We start from the raw sequence: 15,124 nt of genomic DNA, 5'->3' as shown, positions 1-15,124 counted from the left end.
TGAAGTTGGTGTCTCACGCACCTGTGAAATATATTCTATTAATAAGCAGACCGCTCCCAAACGCCTTGATGCATACCCTAGCTAATATCTATCCGATGCAACTCCAGGCCAATGCCCTTTCTCGTAACAATCGTGTACTCATATCATGCCTCTGTAGTTCCGTAACTGCCGTGATCTGCCGAGGCTCCGGCGACAGGTCTTCTCCTTAGGAGTGATTCTCTCTCGGCAGAAGGAGCATTCCTCGCAGAAATCTTTCTGTATCGCACCACTTCCGCCCCGGTCTCATCAATAATCTTCTCAGCCACAAGCTCATAGCCCCCAAACCGAGGCAGAACCTTGGTCCATACAACCCAGTACACAGCACCGAGGCCAAGGACTCCGGTGCCAACGAGAGGGAAAGCGTAGTACGGGTAGCCGTCGGCATTCCAGTCGTCGTTGGGTGGGATGAACGGGGTAATGGCAAGGAAGATGTTGAGGCAGAGGTAGATGAAAACCACTGGTAGCCAGGTGCGCCAGGGTGAGCTCCATCCTTCGGTCTTGCTGAGGCGGAGGTAGATGAGGCCGCCGGCAACGAGGCCGTTGATCCAGGCGTTCGGGTATGTGTATCTAATGCCAGAGTTAGAGTTGACCCCTGCAGCAAGGAAGAAGGGAACACACAGATTGACAAGGAAGTTGTACGCTGGTCCGGGAGGAGGCCCGACAAGGACAATAACAGTCACGATCCAGTGGAGTAGCAGCTATCACAGAGTCAGAATGACAACACTAACATACGACTCGAGCAACTCACTGAAGCAGCACGCGTGCCGAACGGCTTGGTCGACGCCCAGAACTTGCTTCCAGGCAAAACGCCTTCCTTTGCAAGTTCTTGGTTCACCCTCGAGTGTGCAAAGCTCACGGCCAAAACATTGCCAATGTTGCTCAAGGCCACAAGAGCCGGGAGACTTTTGGCCGCAGCGCTCTCTCCAAACATGTTGCGGAAGAAGAGTCCGGCCACGATGACCTCCGACTTGGCCAGCTCAGCCTTGGGAATAGCAGCGAAGTAAGCGACGTTGGCGAGAACGTAAAGAATGGTCACGCCAACGACCGCCAAGGGCGCCGCGATGGAGAGTGTCCGCTTGGGATGCTTCAGCTCGCCCATGACGTAGTTGGCATTCTCCCAGCCCTTGTAGCTGTAAACGACCTGAAGGAGGGCAGTAGCATATGCATACGCTCCTCCGCCCCCAAATCCATCGCCCTTTTCGATAGACCAGATGTCGTCAAAGTTGTGAGGGTCGGGAACTCGACGATGGCCAGCCAATGCAGCGAAGCCCGAGAAGACAATCAGTAGTAGGACTAGTACTTTGAACACGCCGAGTGCGTTGGTGAGCCTCAACCCCCATTTGGGAAAAACGGAGTGGAGGAATACGACGAAACTGATGCACAGCACGGCAATGGCCCGGGCCGGCCATCCGTCAGGCAGGTCGTATCCTAGGGCCAGCAAGACATAGCGGCCAAAAGCGAGCGAGTTTCCGGCAGAGAAGCCGAGAAGGACTATCTGAACAGCAAAGACGCTGGTGACGAGATAGGCAGGTTGTCGATATACTCGTTCGAGGTAGTTCTTTTCGCCTCCGGATTTGGGGATGGCCAGGCCGAATTCCAGATAGACGCCGAGTCCGGATAGTGTCAGAAGACCAGCGACGCCCCACATCAACAGGCAAATACCAACGGAGCCTGTGGAAGCGAAGATGCTGGATGGTGTTGAGAAGATGCCCGTTCCGATCATCTTGTTTAGGATCAAGAAAACGGCACCTGTGACGCCGATTTTCCTTGACTCTGGTACTGCATATTCCAGGGAATCTCCGGAGATGGGTAGGCCGTTGACGTCGAGGATCTCGCTAGCAGCAACACTGTTGATACTGGCGGCATCCAGGTCCGGAGATGCCAAGGGCTTGGGCCCTTTTCGGTCGGTGCCCATTGTGGTGGTATGGGATGTTCAAACGGTGAAGGATGAATTTTGACAAAACTTTATAAACGGAATGCACACAATGCTAACAGACGGCCTCTTTTAAAGGATCTTGACAAGACACTGGTCGGTGAGCCAAGAAACATCGACATGTTGACATGTTGATATCTGTGATGGGCAGATGACAAACCACCAAGTGTGGTGGTGATCACTAGTACCTAGGGCCGATGGCGTGCTCGTGGGAAGCGATTTGCAGTGGTTGGTTGTTGCAAGCACCATTCCCGATCCGGAAGTGGATTGTGTTCCCGGTCAGAGGACGTCTGCCGTTCAACCGGAGTGCGCCGGGGGTGTCCCGGCCGGAAGACGAGATCAGTGCTGACTCCGTGTTCCGGCGCCGGATGGAGTCCGAGATCTAAACATCTGCGCTTGCAGTTGTGGTTCTGCTCTTGGCATTGCTGAAGAGCCATCTTGAACATCTTCGGATGAGGGGGGCGGCGGGGTCCAATATGGTCCAAATAACGGCATGAGTTTTGAGTGAGAAGAGTGCAATGACAATTCAGTGGCCACGACTGAAATGAACCGGGAAGGTGTCGTTGATGGCAATGCCCATTCAATATCCAGGCGATGAAAAGTGAGGTTGAAGTTGAAGATGTGACGGACGGACTCCATCCGAGCGTGTCATTGCGCGTGAACGATGAATGAGACGAAACGACTCAGGCGTCTCGACGGCCCGACACAGCCCGGCAGAGGACATCCCCCGGCTGGCACTGCACCGCGACTGGCGTGCCTGGCCCAGCGCTCCCGCCCTCAGCCGCCTTACCGACCCCTGTCAAAGGGTCCACTAAAAAGATGTCGCCCCTCCCGTCTTCAGCCCGGTGCAGTGACTCTTCAGTCCGCCCTACTTATCGACCCCGCTATCGGCCGGCCATTGGATTTGTGAAGCCATCTTCAATCGCGAATCCCAACCAGACACGCGCCGCCGTTGATTGTCCTTTTCCCAATATCGCGACACGAGCGAACCTATAATCACCATGACCACCGATTCCACTCTTGCCGCGACGGCCGACGCCAAGCTCGCCCTCTCTGGCGACAACAAGTTGACCAAGGAGCAGCAGCTTGCCCTCATCAACGTCAACTTGGCCGAAGTCCTCAACCCCGAGATTATCGAAAAGGTCATTGACGAGGGCCGCGCCCCGAGGATTTACTGGGGTAATTACGACTCCACTTCCATGTCATCAGAAGAATTAAAGGCTAACACATTTGCTCCGTCTACAGGAACTGCCACTACCGGTCCGTACTACTTGTCGCAAACCGCTTCACATGCTCGCAACACCTAACTGACACCCGTTAAAGGCCGTCCTCACTGCGGCTACCTAGTTCCCGCCATCAAGATCGCCCAATTGCTCGCCGCCGGCTGCCATGTCATCGTCCTCCTCGCCGATATCCACGCCGTCCTCGACAACCTCAAGTCCACCGTCGAGCTCGTTGGCTACCGCGCCAAGTACTATGAGCGCACCATCACCGCCCTCCTGAAGGCCGTCGGTGTCCCTACCGACAAGCTCGAGTTCGTCCTTGGCAGCTCCTACCAGAAGAGCCCCGAGTACATCATGGATGTCTACAAGCTCGCGACCCTTGTCTCTGAGCACGACGCCAAGAAGGCTGGTGCTGAGGTTGTCAAGCAGTCCGACAACGCTCCTCTTTCCGGTCTCCTCTACCCTATCCTCCAGGTCCTCGACGAGGAGTACCTCAAGGTTGATGCTCAGTTCGGTGGTGTCGATCAGAGGAAGCTGTTTGCTGCTGCCAAGGACTGGCTTCCCAGGTTGGGCTACAAGGAGGTATGTGATCACTTGGCTGAGGAAGAGCACAACGGGATACTAACGTACGGCTAGCGCGCCCACATCATGAACCCCATGGTCCCAGGTCTTCAGGGTTCCAAGATGTCTTCCTCCGACCCCGACAGCAAGATCGATCTCCTCGACGCCCCCGATGTCGTCACCAAGAAGATCCGTAAGGCCGAGGCTGCCCCCAAGGTCACCGAGGGCAACGGTCTCATCTCCTTCATCGAGTATGTCCTGCTGCCCGCGGCTCAGCTTCTCGGCAAGGAGGGCTTCCGTGCCGACCGCTCGCGCGACAACCTCGAGCCCCTCGTCTACACCGACATTGCCAAGATCAAGGCCGACTACGAGAGCGATGTTGTAAGTTGCCTCGCTTTATCCTAGTGAAGAGGATACTAACATGACCACAGCTCACTCCCCAACTCGTCAAGCCCGCCATCTCGGCCGCCATCAACGAGCTCCTCGCCCCCATCCAGACTGCCTTCCAGGCCTCTCCCGAGTGGCAGGAGATTGCCACCAAGGCCTACCCTCCCGAGGTCAAGGTCAAGAAGGAGAAGAAGGTCAAGAACAAGGGTACCCGCTACCCTGGTGGTGCGGCTAGGGACCAGGATGCGAAGGACGAGGCTACTCCTGAGCCTGCGACGGAAAACGCAATGACTGCATAGAATGTGTTTGATTGATGAACTATTTTCTTGCATCTAGCGTCTTTGTTTTTTGATCATGTTTGGCTGGGTTTTGTCATGTAGGGTAGATAAAGGGAGTTATAAAAGTGTATAATGTCAGGGTTTGTTTCTGGGTCAATGTTGCAATACATGAGCATACTGCATGGGTAGAGCTCTGGTCTCGCGATACGGCGACACATATGACCATGCATCAAGGGACAGGAAGATACGAAATGTGTTCTCTCCACGGCACGAAAGTCAAAGTCTAGAAAGACTATTGAGCCGTGACCTCCACCAGCAGTGATCATCTTCCACATCCCCGAGCAATGGCACACACACATATCTCCAGCCGTCACATCGCAAGAGCCGGCGTCTTTCGTTAAGAAGCAAGCTATGAGGCATGGCGGTACAGTATACAATCAATATAGCACAGCACGCATCTAGATAACAGACGCAAGACTCCGAAGAGCGGCCATATGGACACAACAAAACACCCTCATAAAAGAGAGCATCTCCTACTACGGTGATAAAATGTAGATCTCAGAATGAAACCACCGCCAGACTGATTAACTGACGTTAGAGATTAACGAAGGATCATTTCTTCTTCGAGCGTCCATGGGAACCAAAGCTCCCTTGCCACGTATGCACTGCTCACTGAAGAAACCCAATGCTATGGCTGGAACAACCCGGACTATCTGAAGAAGAAGAAGAAAAGGAGAAGAAAGTTTCAAAAGAATTTGCGACGCGCGCGATTTGTAGATGTAGGTCGAGTTTCTGATGGTCTGTGCACCCGTAGTGGGGTTGTGGTTTCTGGGTGGATTGTCTGCCATCACGTGCTACCGGAAGTCTTGGAACTTGGGGACAAGAAAAGGATGACGACAGAGGGTTAGGGTCAAGATTCGAATTAGCTTTGTTCCTATTGGTCGCATTCATACCGAGGTGCCGAGAGCTCCAGTTTGTTGCCGCATCCCGATGTCTCTGCTCTGGCGGGCAGGGCAGCAGCGAGTGCGGTTCACAGGCGTGGCCGTGGGTGCGACGAATGCGCGAACGGGTCCCGGGACGTCCTCGGGAAATGGAACATCATTGATTGACCGGATTGACCTCCAGAATCCCCAATCCACATCCACCCCTTCGATCCCGGTAGACAGAGCGACACCAGCCTGAAAGTCCTCGGCGATTCATCTGCTGCACCTTGTCTCCCAAACCACCAACCATCACACCCCCTCCGTCGTCACTTCGTCGTCGTCGTCAAAATGATTGCTCAGCGCGCTGGTACCACCGCCCTTCGTCGGGGTATGTCTCAACGTTTTTCTTTGTCTTTATATGTTGCGCATTGGGTGCAACAAGTAATGATGCAATATCTATCCCATCCTATACCTCCCGGCCCACGCGACTTATCCCCGTCCCCGCGTGATATCGTGAAGAAGATGGAAAGGCTAATCGCGCTTTAACATTCACAGTGGCCGCTGCCCCTAGCAGCGTCTTCAAGCTTGCTCCCCTTGCTATGCAGACTAGGTAGGCACCGACCCCCCTCTCTCGAACATATACTCTCTCCTCCGTCACCGATGTTGCGATCCCGCGTCCTCTGGTTCTGTGTTGTCCGGGGCTCCGGCGGTTACACACCCAATACCTCCCCTCCCGTCGCCATGGTTACCGGTCGCGATAGATTTATCTCCAGGAAGAAAGAGGAGGAACACCAACAACAACAGCACCGGCGCAAAGACACCAGGAAGCTACCGAGATACCCGGCGGGATACGCGCGCCCAACCGCTGAAGCACCCGTCACCACCACCAAAACCAGCCAACACAACTAGTTATCACCACTCTCACTACCACCGTCACCACCAACTACCACCACACTCGCCAATCACACATTACCCACCCATCCATACCTCCCATCTCGTAACGAAACCCAGACTAACACCGCCAACCCTCTCACCAAAAAACAGAACCTTCCAAACCGACAAACTCACCCCCGCCGAGGCCTCCGCCCTCCTCGCCCAACAACGTCTCAAGCGCCCCGTCTCCCCCCACCTCGAGATCTACGACCCCAAGCAGACCTGGTTCGGCGGTTCGGCGTGGCAGCGCATCACGGGCGCCTCGTTTTCCGGCGCCCTGTACGCCTCGGCCGTCGCCTACCTCGCCGCCCCTCTCGTCGGTTGGCACCTGGAGTCCGCCTCGCTCGTCGCTGCCGCCGCTGCTCTGCCCGTTGCTGTCAAGGGCGGACTCAAGTTTTTGGTGGCCTGGCCGTTTGTGTTCCACGCCATCAACGGTGTGAGACACTTGGCTTTTGATTTGGGCATTGGGTTTACAAGGGCCACGATTATCAAGACTGGTTGGTACTTTTGGGGTGCGAGCATTGTTGGCGGTCTTTACTTGGCTTTTTTCATGTAAATCATTCCCACTAGGGATGGTTTGCTGAGGGGGTAGAGTAAAGGAGGATTAGGAGGAAGGAAAGATTGGGTGGAAGGAAGAGGACTCTTGGACAAATCCTGCGGTTATTATCCACGGAAAAGATTGGAGAGAACTGGATTGTCGCGTGTTGTATGAGTACCTAGGAGAGTGAGGTGTTGGAATGGAAACATTCAATCTTTTTTTTCGTGTGAAGCACGATTATGCGATCTTGATATCCGTACAACAGATACCTATGTGACAGGCAGTTTGGGCTGGGACGGTAAGACGAAGGCCAATTCCCAATGATCCAGTTTAATGGACCATTACGTGGGTGTCGAGGTGGCAAAGTAGACCAATGAATGACCACAGCAAGGACTTATCACGGAACAGCCCGGAAGGCAAGCAAAGAACGAGCTGCTTGGCTTATTTTTTTGAGCAGTAACTGCGTACTTCAAGGCCACGAAAGCCGACTATCATTACAAACTTCATCAAGCCTGTCTGTGTATTCGACTAACCAAGTCCATTGACTTCAAATGAAAACCAAACCCAAACGCCACGCTGTGATAAAAAGATAGAAAAGGCAATAAAGTTACAACTGCAGAAATGTGTGGCCTGCGTAGGAATCAAAACCGGTGTGCTGCCGATCATTTTCTTCCCCAGTCACTCTCAGTTACTCAACCCAGAGCTCAGTCCTCACCCTCATCTGTGCCCTAACCTCTTCAGCATCCATCCATATTAATCAATTTTGAGATGTTGGGCGGGTAATGGGTTCCCCCTCCCCCAGCAAGATTGTGAGCTGAAGCAGCAGCCTCGGCAGCACTAGACGACGATGACGTAGCAACAGGTTGTACCACCGCCTCTAGTGAATTTGTCCCGGCAATCGTTGTCGTTGTCAGGTTTGAAGGACTCTCACTGCTGCGCCCAGCTGTCTCTGACGTAGCCGGTTCACGACTACTACGCTCACGCTCATCAAGAGCGAGACGAGCCAGCGGCAACAGCCTTCTTCCCCTTCCCCTTCTCCAGTGCAGAATGATTCCCATCAGCTCATCGGAAGATCCCCATCAGCTAGCTTCAGCATCCGCATCCGCACCAGGAGGCTAAGGGGTGTGCGTGCGCCCAATCGTCTGTGAACTCCCCGACCGCTCCCTCGCCTCAGTCTTCCCACCGACCTCGTTCTCTTCCATAATCAAGGCCTCGTCGGCGCGGGATCCCTACTCCAAATGCCTCACCTCCAAAATGCCCCGATTCAAATGCTGGTTGCCCAACCTCGCTACCCTCTCGCCGATCGTCCTTCCCAGAAACTCAATCACCAACTGGCCCTCCCTCTCCAGCTCGGCTACGTCGGCGACATTAGGCAGGGTGATGCCCTCCACCAGCGTTTCGATGGCCTTCATGATGCCTCCGACAAGCGCTTCGTACTCGAAATGGCTCGCTTCGCCCTTTTCGCGGAGCGGGGTGAGGATGCCCTCGTCGAACATCTTCAGGTTCGGCAGAACCAAAATGCGCACGGCTTCGGGCCCGCCGGCTGCCGCAAGACCGCTGATGGCGCCGTACAAGACGGCGGGAGACTTGCTAGGGTCAAGGAAGAATTTGAGGCAGGTGCGGGTGAGCTTGGGACGCAAGAGGGCATTGGTCTTGCTGTATTTCCTGGCTATGGTACCCAGCAGACTGGCAGCCACTTCGCGGAGGCGGTACTGGTCCTTTAGAGCGTCGGTCCCTTCCAAGCTAAACTCCGATCCGCCCAGCTTGCGGGCCATGAGGCAGGTTAAGACGGGGGCGGCGAGGGAGGAGGCGTAAGGGTCGAGGAAGATGGAGGGGTTTTCGAGGATGGCGCCCGTGAGCTCCATCATTTGGCGGAGCACAAAGAGGTCGTCGAGTCGGTGGGTTACTTGGTTGTTGATGAAGGAGACGAAGTAAGGCACGAGCTGGTGAAGGCCGGGGTCGGAGCGGACCGAGTCGAGAGCCGCAGAACGCAGGCGCGTCTTCTCTTCGTCTGGGTCGTCGTCCATGATGGCCGCTTGCACTTTGTCGAAGTAAAGGATGAGCTCTTTACTGATGACGTGCTTAACGGCGGGGCGGAAGGCGACGTTGTCGTTGCCGGCGAGGGCGGCGACGGCGGGGTTAGCGCCGGGACCCTTGGGCAGGAGGTCTTTGGAGGAGGTCTCGGCTGTGGTGGGGTTTTGGGGGATGGAGGGTTGGACGCCGTCGATTGCGAGCCAGTGGGCTGGGAAGGCAACAGTTAGCTGGTGTTGAGGTCACGCTTGGGTGAGAGGGGACTGAAGCTTACCAGTAAAGCTCATGTCGCGGGGCACCTTTGGTAGAGGAGCGTTGATGACCTTCTCAAAGTCCACCTCCTCGTCTTCAATGTAGAATAGCGGTTGACCGGGGCCAATGCTAGCTTCCCCGTAGCGAAGTGGTCGCGTGGAATCGTATCCGTAGAGGGGCTCGACGTCGAGAACTCTCAGAGCTTGCGAGACATCTTGTACTGTCAGAGTTGTGCGGTTGGCGGCGCGCATAAAGCGTAGGGCCTCGACGACGACCTGGCCAATTCGATATTCGACATCTTGGGTGAGGACGCGGAGGGGCTCTTCGGTCAAGTTGATTCCTATCGACTCGGCGACATCCTTGACGTTCTCGGGGTTCCAGAGGAGCTTCGGTCCCTCCCCTGCCATGGTTCGTGATTGCGTTGGTTCTGTTTGGGGATACGGTCGTGTGATTTCGGTGGTGGGATGTTGGTCTTGAAATCGTCGACTCAAGTCGCGTGGATGGAAGCTGTCGCGTTCGGTGATGGTGCTCGCTGTAGAATGATGTACAGGTCAAGTTCACGGTGGATGGACAAGGGCAACTGACGAACCACAAAAGAGGGGCCCCGCAGTGGGACCTGAGTGGTTCGTGCCTGGACGGCCTAGCCGATTAGGGTTAGCGCTGGGCGCTCAGTGAAGGTGCTCCACATGTCTCAACGACGTCCATCGACTTCATCTCTTCAACTTCAACTTCCCATCACTCGTTTATAACGTCGAATTTGTCGCCTGTAGCTGCGATTGCGAGCTATAATCCATTTCTGTTTGTGCCTGTCGAGAGAGCAACCCCTCGTATCAAACCCACACGCACACGAAAGGTAATCTGTTCCCTCCCACCTGGACTCACGAGCGGTCGTAAGAATAAACCGAACACGTTACAGTCAGTACATTACACCTTAGGTATACTCTTATCACGCATCCAAGCGCATTTAATATTCCTTTGGACCTAAATTCTAGGCAGTTTCTGAAGGGAAGAATCCCTAATTGACTCTGGCCGATGTGTTTTCAAATTATTGTGATCCCTATCACTGTTTTGTAACGGCCTTTCCTAGCCAAAGCGAGCCGTCCGTATTGGACTGTCCATGACGTTCGGTTTATTTTTACGGCCACTTCGACTCACCATTGTGAATAGCTTCAGTCTTTGACACTTCAACATTACGGCTCGTTGATATGGAATCCATTCCAAAATCACACCGAAAGGTCAACTTCAAAACATTGATGCAGCGACCTTGTTTATTTCTTACCTAGTCCACTGAACCCCATCCCTTCGTCATATCACAAGTCAGGGATGAGTGAAAGACCATTTTTATATCTGTGACATTCCACTTGTTACCAGCCGCCGCTCTGTCTTTATGTTTCTTATCTATGTTCGCAAGTGCGCGCTCGTTTCTCTAATATCCCTCACTTGTGCTTCTATTCCACATTTGATTCTCGTGGGGACTGTCGTATGTTATCCCGAGCCTTTCGTACCTGACTGCGGTAGCTGGTGTTGATAACGGAGGGTAGCATTTAGCGGCTCAAAGTATGGTTCACACATGGAAACATCATACCATTGAGTGTTGGTTATCGCATGAGATGTAGGAAAGTTCCGCACTGTTTCGATTCTCTCGTTCGAAGTATTTGCGGAATCATGAATCGACATAGCCGATCCTCCTGCCCTTGTCACGGAGCTAGCTGTTCCATGCATCAGTGGCTAAATGCCATCAAACGTCCTTTATCCCGATATCCTTATTAAACGCTCAACGTCGCCAGATATCCATGGTACTCTAGCCGAGGAACCCCCAATTATCATTGGCTCATCTCCAGCGGCTTACTGTTTAGCTGTTTCGCATGTTGCCAGCGTTGCCTGCGTACCTGGAACATTGCACGAGGAAGAAACACCAAAAAAACAGGACTCTTTGGGGACGGAGAAAGCTTCATGGTCAGCATTCTGTCAGAGATGGTTACACAAAAACAGTTCAAAAGACAATGCGAGGCTAGAAAACACACCAATTCACCGAGGGAAATTGAAGTCCGATCTGGACCTGCGGCTTACCAAAGGCACCTTGGATCCAGGTTGCGTCCAATATTGTCGGCCCCTCGAAAGACCAGCCGGACTGTGTGCTGGTCTCTGGTAGCAGCGCCGTCACGAGAGTCACATCTCGATCTTGCGGTCCGGATGAGCCGTTGGCTGGGTCGGTACCCGGTCACGTCTTCTTTACAAGTAGGTTCTGCCGCGGCTTGATGCGACCCCAAGAGATTCTACGATCTGGATCAGCACTGCTATACAAGCACCTTGACGGCTGCTCGACCCATGGCCAACATGCAGCACGGCATCAAAGCACCATGCTTACTGCCGTAGATTAATCTTCGGATACGCTTAGTCGAAGGACCTGTTTTTCCTGAGACGCACAATCCCGCAAGGCAAAAGATTTCCGACCCCCAACGTCGATCAACTCTTTGCCCCCTGATCGTTAATAAACATGAGTCGGCAAAACAAAGACGTGATCCAATACTCTGCTCAGCAGACCGAAATCGCACCTGAAGGAGAAGTAAGGGACCTATAAGTGGGCAGACAACCGTATGATCTTTTCCAGCAATGGTGTCATCACTTACATTTTCCACTCTCGTTTGAGGATCACGACGACAGACGGCGACGGCAACTAGCTAGTGGTCGACCCCACATTCGGCCTCGAAGCGAGTATAACTCGACCTGCATTTCCCCGGATATCTCCACGTTTTCTATACATAGACGTCTTCCAGAACCAGGACTCAGAGACCTGCCACAAGCTTGCCAAGAACATCATCCACATATTTGTCATACTTCATTCCCGTATCACGTTACCACACGGAATTCCTCAACATCATGTTACCCCTTATAGCCCTCCTACCCATCGGAGGCTTGGCAGCCGCAGACATCTCACCCTTCGAAAAGGCCGACATCCTCACAGACTGCCTTACCCAGTCCAGCGTGCCCTGGAACACTCGCGGATCCAACGACTGGAAACTGGATGCCGCTCCATACAATCTCCGACCAAATTTCACACCAGTCGCCATCGCCGTTCCCACCACCGTCAAAAACATCCAAGATGCGGTAGTCTGTGCCTCCAAAATAGGGGTAAAAGCCAACGCCAAGTGCGGCGGGCACAGCTATGGCTCGTTCGGGCTCGGAGGAGAAGATGGTCATCTTACCATCGAGCTGGACAGGATGAACAAGGTCGTGCTAGACAATACCATCGGCATAGCAACAGTAGAAGGAGGGTCGCGGCTGGGACACGTTGCGTCTGAGCTCTACAGCCAAGGGAAATGGGCGTTCAGCCATAGGACTTGTCCAGGGTAAGCCGGGCTCTTCTCCTTTCCCCCGTCACCCCCCTCAAAACCAAGGCACAAACCCAACTAACCCTTCAACCAGCGTCGGCGTAGGCGGCCACGTCCTCCACGGCGGCTACGGCGTCTCCTCTCACACGCACGGCCTCGCCTCCGACTGGCTCGACTCCGCCACCTTAGTCCTCGCCAACTCTTCCGTCGTCACCTGCTCGTCCACCCAAAACCCCGATCTCTTCTGGGCCATTCGCGGGGCAGGCGGTTCCCTGGGCATCGTCACCGAGTTCCGCTTCAAGACTTTTGCCGTGCCTGAACGAGTAACTTTCTTCATCGCCCAAGCGCCGTGGAAGACGGAGCAGCAGGCTCGGGAGGGGATGGCAGCTTTTCAGGATTTGTGAACGACGGGACAAAAATGCCGAGGGAGTTGAATATGAGGTTGTTTATCACTAATCGGTTTGTCAATTTTGAGGGGTTGTTTTATGGGGATAAGAGTGGTTTGCAGGGGGTGTTGGGGCCGTTGTTGAAGGTCACGAATGCGAGTTTGGTGATGGCGCAGCAGGGGGGTTGGTTAGATCAGGTGAAGCATTTTGGGAATGGAGTTAGTTTGGATCAGGGACATCCTTATAGTATGGTAATCTCCAGTCTTTTTCTCTTCACTTTAGTACCTATCTTTCCAAGGTTTCCGCTCTCTCTTCACCTTTTCTCTTTCATCCCGTCCTCTTCCTCTTTCTCTCTTTCCATTCCAAAGTCTTCAGAACCCTAACAACTGACGACAACTAGCACGAAACCTTCTACTCCTCCTCCCTCTACACCCACCCCCTCACCCCCTCCCAACTCTCCGCCTTCACATCCTACTGGTTCACTCACGCCAAATCCAACAAGCGGGACTGGTACGTGCAAATCGACGTGCACGGCGGACCGACCTCGGCCGTCACCGTTCCCGACGTGGACTCCACCGCTTACGCCCATCGGAACTACCTGTTTATGTTCCTGTTCTACGACCGTGTGGATAAGGTGGTGTATCCGGCTGAAGGCTTTGCGGCGATTCAGAACTTTGTGGGCAATGTCACGGATAAGATTCCGGTGGAGGAGTGGGGGATGTATGTCAATTATCCGGATCCGCAGATGGAGAGGGAGGCGGCGCAGAGGAATTATTGGGGGAAGCACTTGGAGAGGTTGAGGATTGTTAAGGGGGCGGTAGATCCGGGGATTTGTTTAGTTATCCGCAGGGGGTTGTGCCGGCTGTATAGAGGTAAGTGATGGGGAGGGTGTGGATGGTGATGTGGACATGTGGTGGGCGAGCTGGAGTCAAGTGATCAGAACATTTGTGGCCATATTTGTTTCCATGTCGAGAAGACATGGAGTGTTGTTATTGCGTGGCTCCCTACGGACTTGCTGGTGAAGTGTACAGACATAACGCTTCCCTCTAACGTCCCCGCCCCTGCCCAAAGATCCAATTCGTGGCACTCCCGAAACAGTGCAACCCGGTGTTTCAATTGCCTTGTCAATCAGATCTTCGTCTACAGTCAAGACACTGGCTACTATGGAGGGAATCGAGATTGCGGTTCGAATCGGTGATAAATTGTCTGTTTCCTTTGACTAAACTCACGCCTCCTTGATATCCTTGGACTGAGTCAACACCTCCTTGCAGTGCTCCAGCACCTCGACCGAGTGCTCCTTCACCTCCCTCACGTCCACCTCGATCTCCCCCTCTGCAGTCAGATCCAGTTTCTCGACTTGCTCCACCATCGCCTCTGAAGAGAGAACGATCGTCTTGCAGTTTGAATCGGTGGCAAATTGGCCCGGCCCGTGGAGCGCGCACCGGTGACGCTAGGAGTGATTCAGCGATTAGTCAAGAGTTTACCGACAATGGCGCCGGCGGTGAAGAGCTGGAGAACGCTCGCCTTCTTGGTCTGTGACTCGCCAAAGAGATCCTTCTTCAAGTGCGAGTAGGTCGGGAAGTAAATTGCCGAGAACGGAACGTCGCGGAGCAAGCAAGCAGAGGCGCCCTTGTACAGGCCGACCAGGCCCAAGTTACGGACGGCTTTTAGGATAGTTGAAAGGCCGGGGCTGAAATGCAATTCCAGCTCGAACACCGTTTCCCATAGCGACACATGGCAGAGCGCTTGGGAGCGCCCTCGACACTCTTAGCAACTTCACCCTGGACCTGCAATCTGATCTTGACGATTTCCAGGGGGTTAGGGCGAGCATAAACCGGAAATACAGAAACCTAAAGACCTATTACACAAGCAACCATTAGCAATACTCAACAGCAAGAGCAGCGCACACAAAGAGAAACCAAGGATGACTTACAACTTGTGCTTCGAGGTCTCCATAATGATGCGCTCGAAGTCCTCGGGCTCGATGAAGCCGTCGCCATCCTTGTCAAGCGACCATGGTGAGCTTTTCAAGATGGGTTGGAACCAGCCTTTTGTCACAGACTCACAAGCTGCGAACGGTCTGGCACAGCTGGAAGGCCTGGCGAATGCGCTCGCCCTGGAGGCCACGGAGCATTTGCGAGAATTGTTGGTAGTCGAGGACAATTTCCAGGGGGTTTGTAAACACCTATTGCACAAGCAAACAATTAGCATTCTCAACAGCAAGAGCAACGCACACAAAGAGAATTCGAAGATGACTTACAACTTGGTAACCCGCCAGGTTGCCCGGCGGGTTGCCATTACAGGAATG

General features: G+C 53.8%; 7 protein-coding genes across 7 annotated transcripts; 3 read left to right on the top strand and 4 right to left on the bottom strand.

The window, feature by feature from the left end:
* Positions 1 to 114: 114 nt before the first annotated feature.
* B0H65DRAFT_89561 (amino acid permease-domain-containing protein) lies at positions 115 to 2,057 on the bottom strand. Its single transcript, XM_062831533.1, has 3 exons — positions 788 to 2,057; positions 658 to 737; positions 115 to 606 (listed from the first exon to the last, which is right to left on the bottom strand). Exons 1-3 carry the CDS (start codon positions 1,952 to 1,954, stop codon positions 144 to 146), a joined length of 1,710 nt encoding a protein of 569 aa, XP_062683783.1. The 5' UTR covers positions 1,955 to 2,057; the 3' UTR covers positions 115 to 143.
* Positions 2,058 to 2,973: 916 nt separating this feature from the next.
* On the top strand, positions 2,974 to 4,935 carry B0H65DRAFT_567087 (tyrosyl-tRNA synthetase; the record flags this gene model as incomplete). The annotated part of the gene is made up of 5 exons (XM_062830349.1): positions 2,974 to 3,151; positions 3,218 to 3,232; positions 3,296 to 3,777; positions 3,832 to 4,134; positions 4,188 to 4,935. The coding sequence occupies 5 exons, from the start codon at positions 2,974 to 2,976 to the stop codon at positions 4,440 to 4,442; spliced, it is 1,233 nt and encodes a 410-aa protein (XP_062683782.1). The 3' UTR covers positions 4,443 to 4,935.
* Positions 4,936 to 5,367: 432 nt separating this feature from the next.
* Positions 5,368 to 7,241, top strand: B0H65DRAFT_454931 (uncharacterized protein). The gene is made up of 3 exons (XM_062826212.1): positions 5,368 to 5,732; positions 5,900 to 5,954; positions 6,389 to 7,241. The coding sequence occupies exons 1-3, from the start codon at positions 5,693 to 5,695 to the stop codon at positions 6,831 to 6,833; spliced, it is 540 nt and encodes a 179-aa protein (XP_062683781.1). The 5' UTR covers positions 5,368 to 5,692; the 3' UTR covers positions 6,834 to 7,241.
* Positions 7,242 to 8,044: 803 nt separating this feature from the next.
* Positions 8,045 to 9,505, bottom strand: B0H65DRAFT_419452 (uncharacterized protein; the record flags this gene model as incomplete). The annotated part of the gene is made up of 2 exons (XM_062824209.1): positions 8,045 to 9,057; positions 9,121 to 9,505. 2 exons carry the CDS (start codon positions 9,503 to 9,505, stop codon positions 8,045 to 8,047), a joined length of 1,398 nt encoding a protein of 465 aa, XP_062683780.1.
* Positions 9,506 to 10,583: 1,078 nt separating this feature from the next.
* On the bottom strand, positions 10,584 to 10,775 carry B0H65DRAFT_419847 (uncharacterized protein; the record flags this gene model as incomplete). The annotated part of the gene is made up of 1 exon (XM_062824239.1): positions 10,584 to 10,775. The coding sequence occupies one exon, from the start codon at positions 10,773 to 10,775 to the stop codon at positions 10,584 to 10,586; it is 192 nt and encodes a 63-aa protein (XP_062683779.1).
* Positions 10,776 to 11,978: 1,203 nt separating this feature from the next.
* B0H65DRAFT_506096 (uncharacterized protein) lies at positions 11,979 to 13,696 on the top strand (the record flags this gene model as incomplete). Its single annotated transcript, XM_062828040.1, has 4 exons — positions 11,979 to 12,448; positions 12,525 to 12,830; positions 12,857 to 13,067; positions 13,217 to 13,696. 4 exons carry the CDS (start codon positions 11,979 to 11,981, stop codon positions 13,694 to 13,696), a joined length of 1,467 nt encoding a protein of 488 aa, XP_062683778.1.
* A 581-nt stretch (positions 13,697 to 14,277) lies between these two features.
* On the bottom strand, positions 14,278 to 14,636 carry B0H65DRAFT_421479 (mitochondrial carrier domain-containing protein; the record flags this gene model as incomplete). Its single annotated transcript, XM_062824345.1, has 2 exons — positions 14,278 to 14,480; positions 14,549 to 14,636. Coding segments are annotated over 2 exons (291 nt in total), but the record flags the coding sequence as incomplete, so codon positions are not given.
* Positions 14,637 to 15,124: the final 488 nt, after the last annotated feature.

The sequence above is a fragment of the Neurospora tetraspora genome, assembly GCF_033439725.1.
Source record: "Neurospora tetraspora strain CBS 560.94 chromosome Unknown B0H65scaffold_2, whole genome shotgun sequence".
Taxonomy (NCBI): domain Eukaryota; kingdom Fungi; phylum Ascomycota; class Sordariomycetes; order Sordariales; family Sordariaceae; genus Neurospora; species Neurospora tetraspora.
The sequence above is the reverse complement of the archived record's forward strand: the minus strand, read 5'-3'. Positions and strand labels throughout refer to the sequence as shown.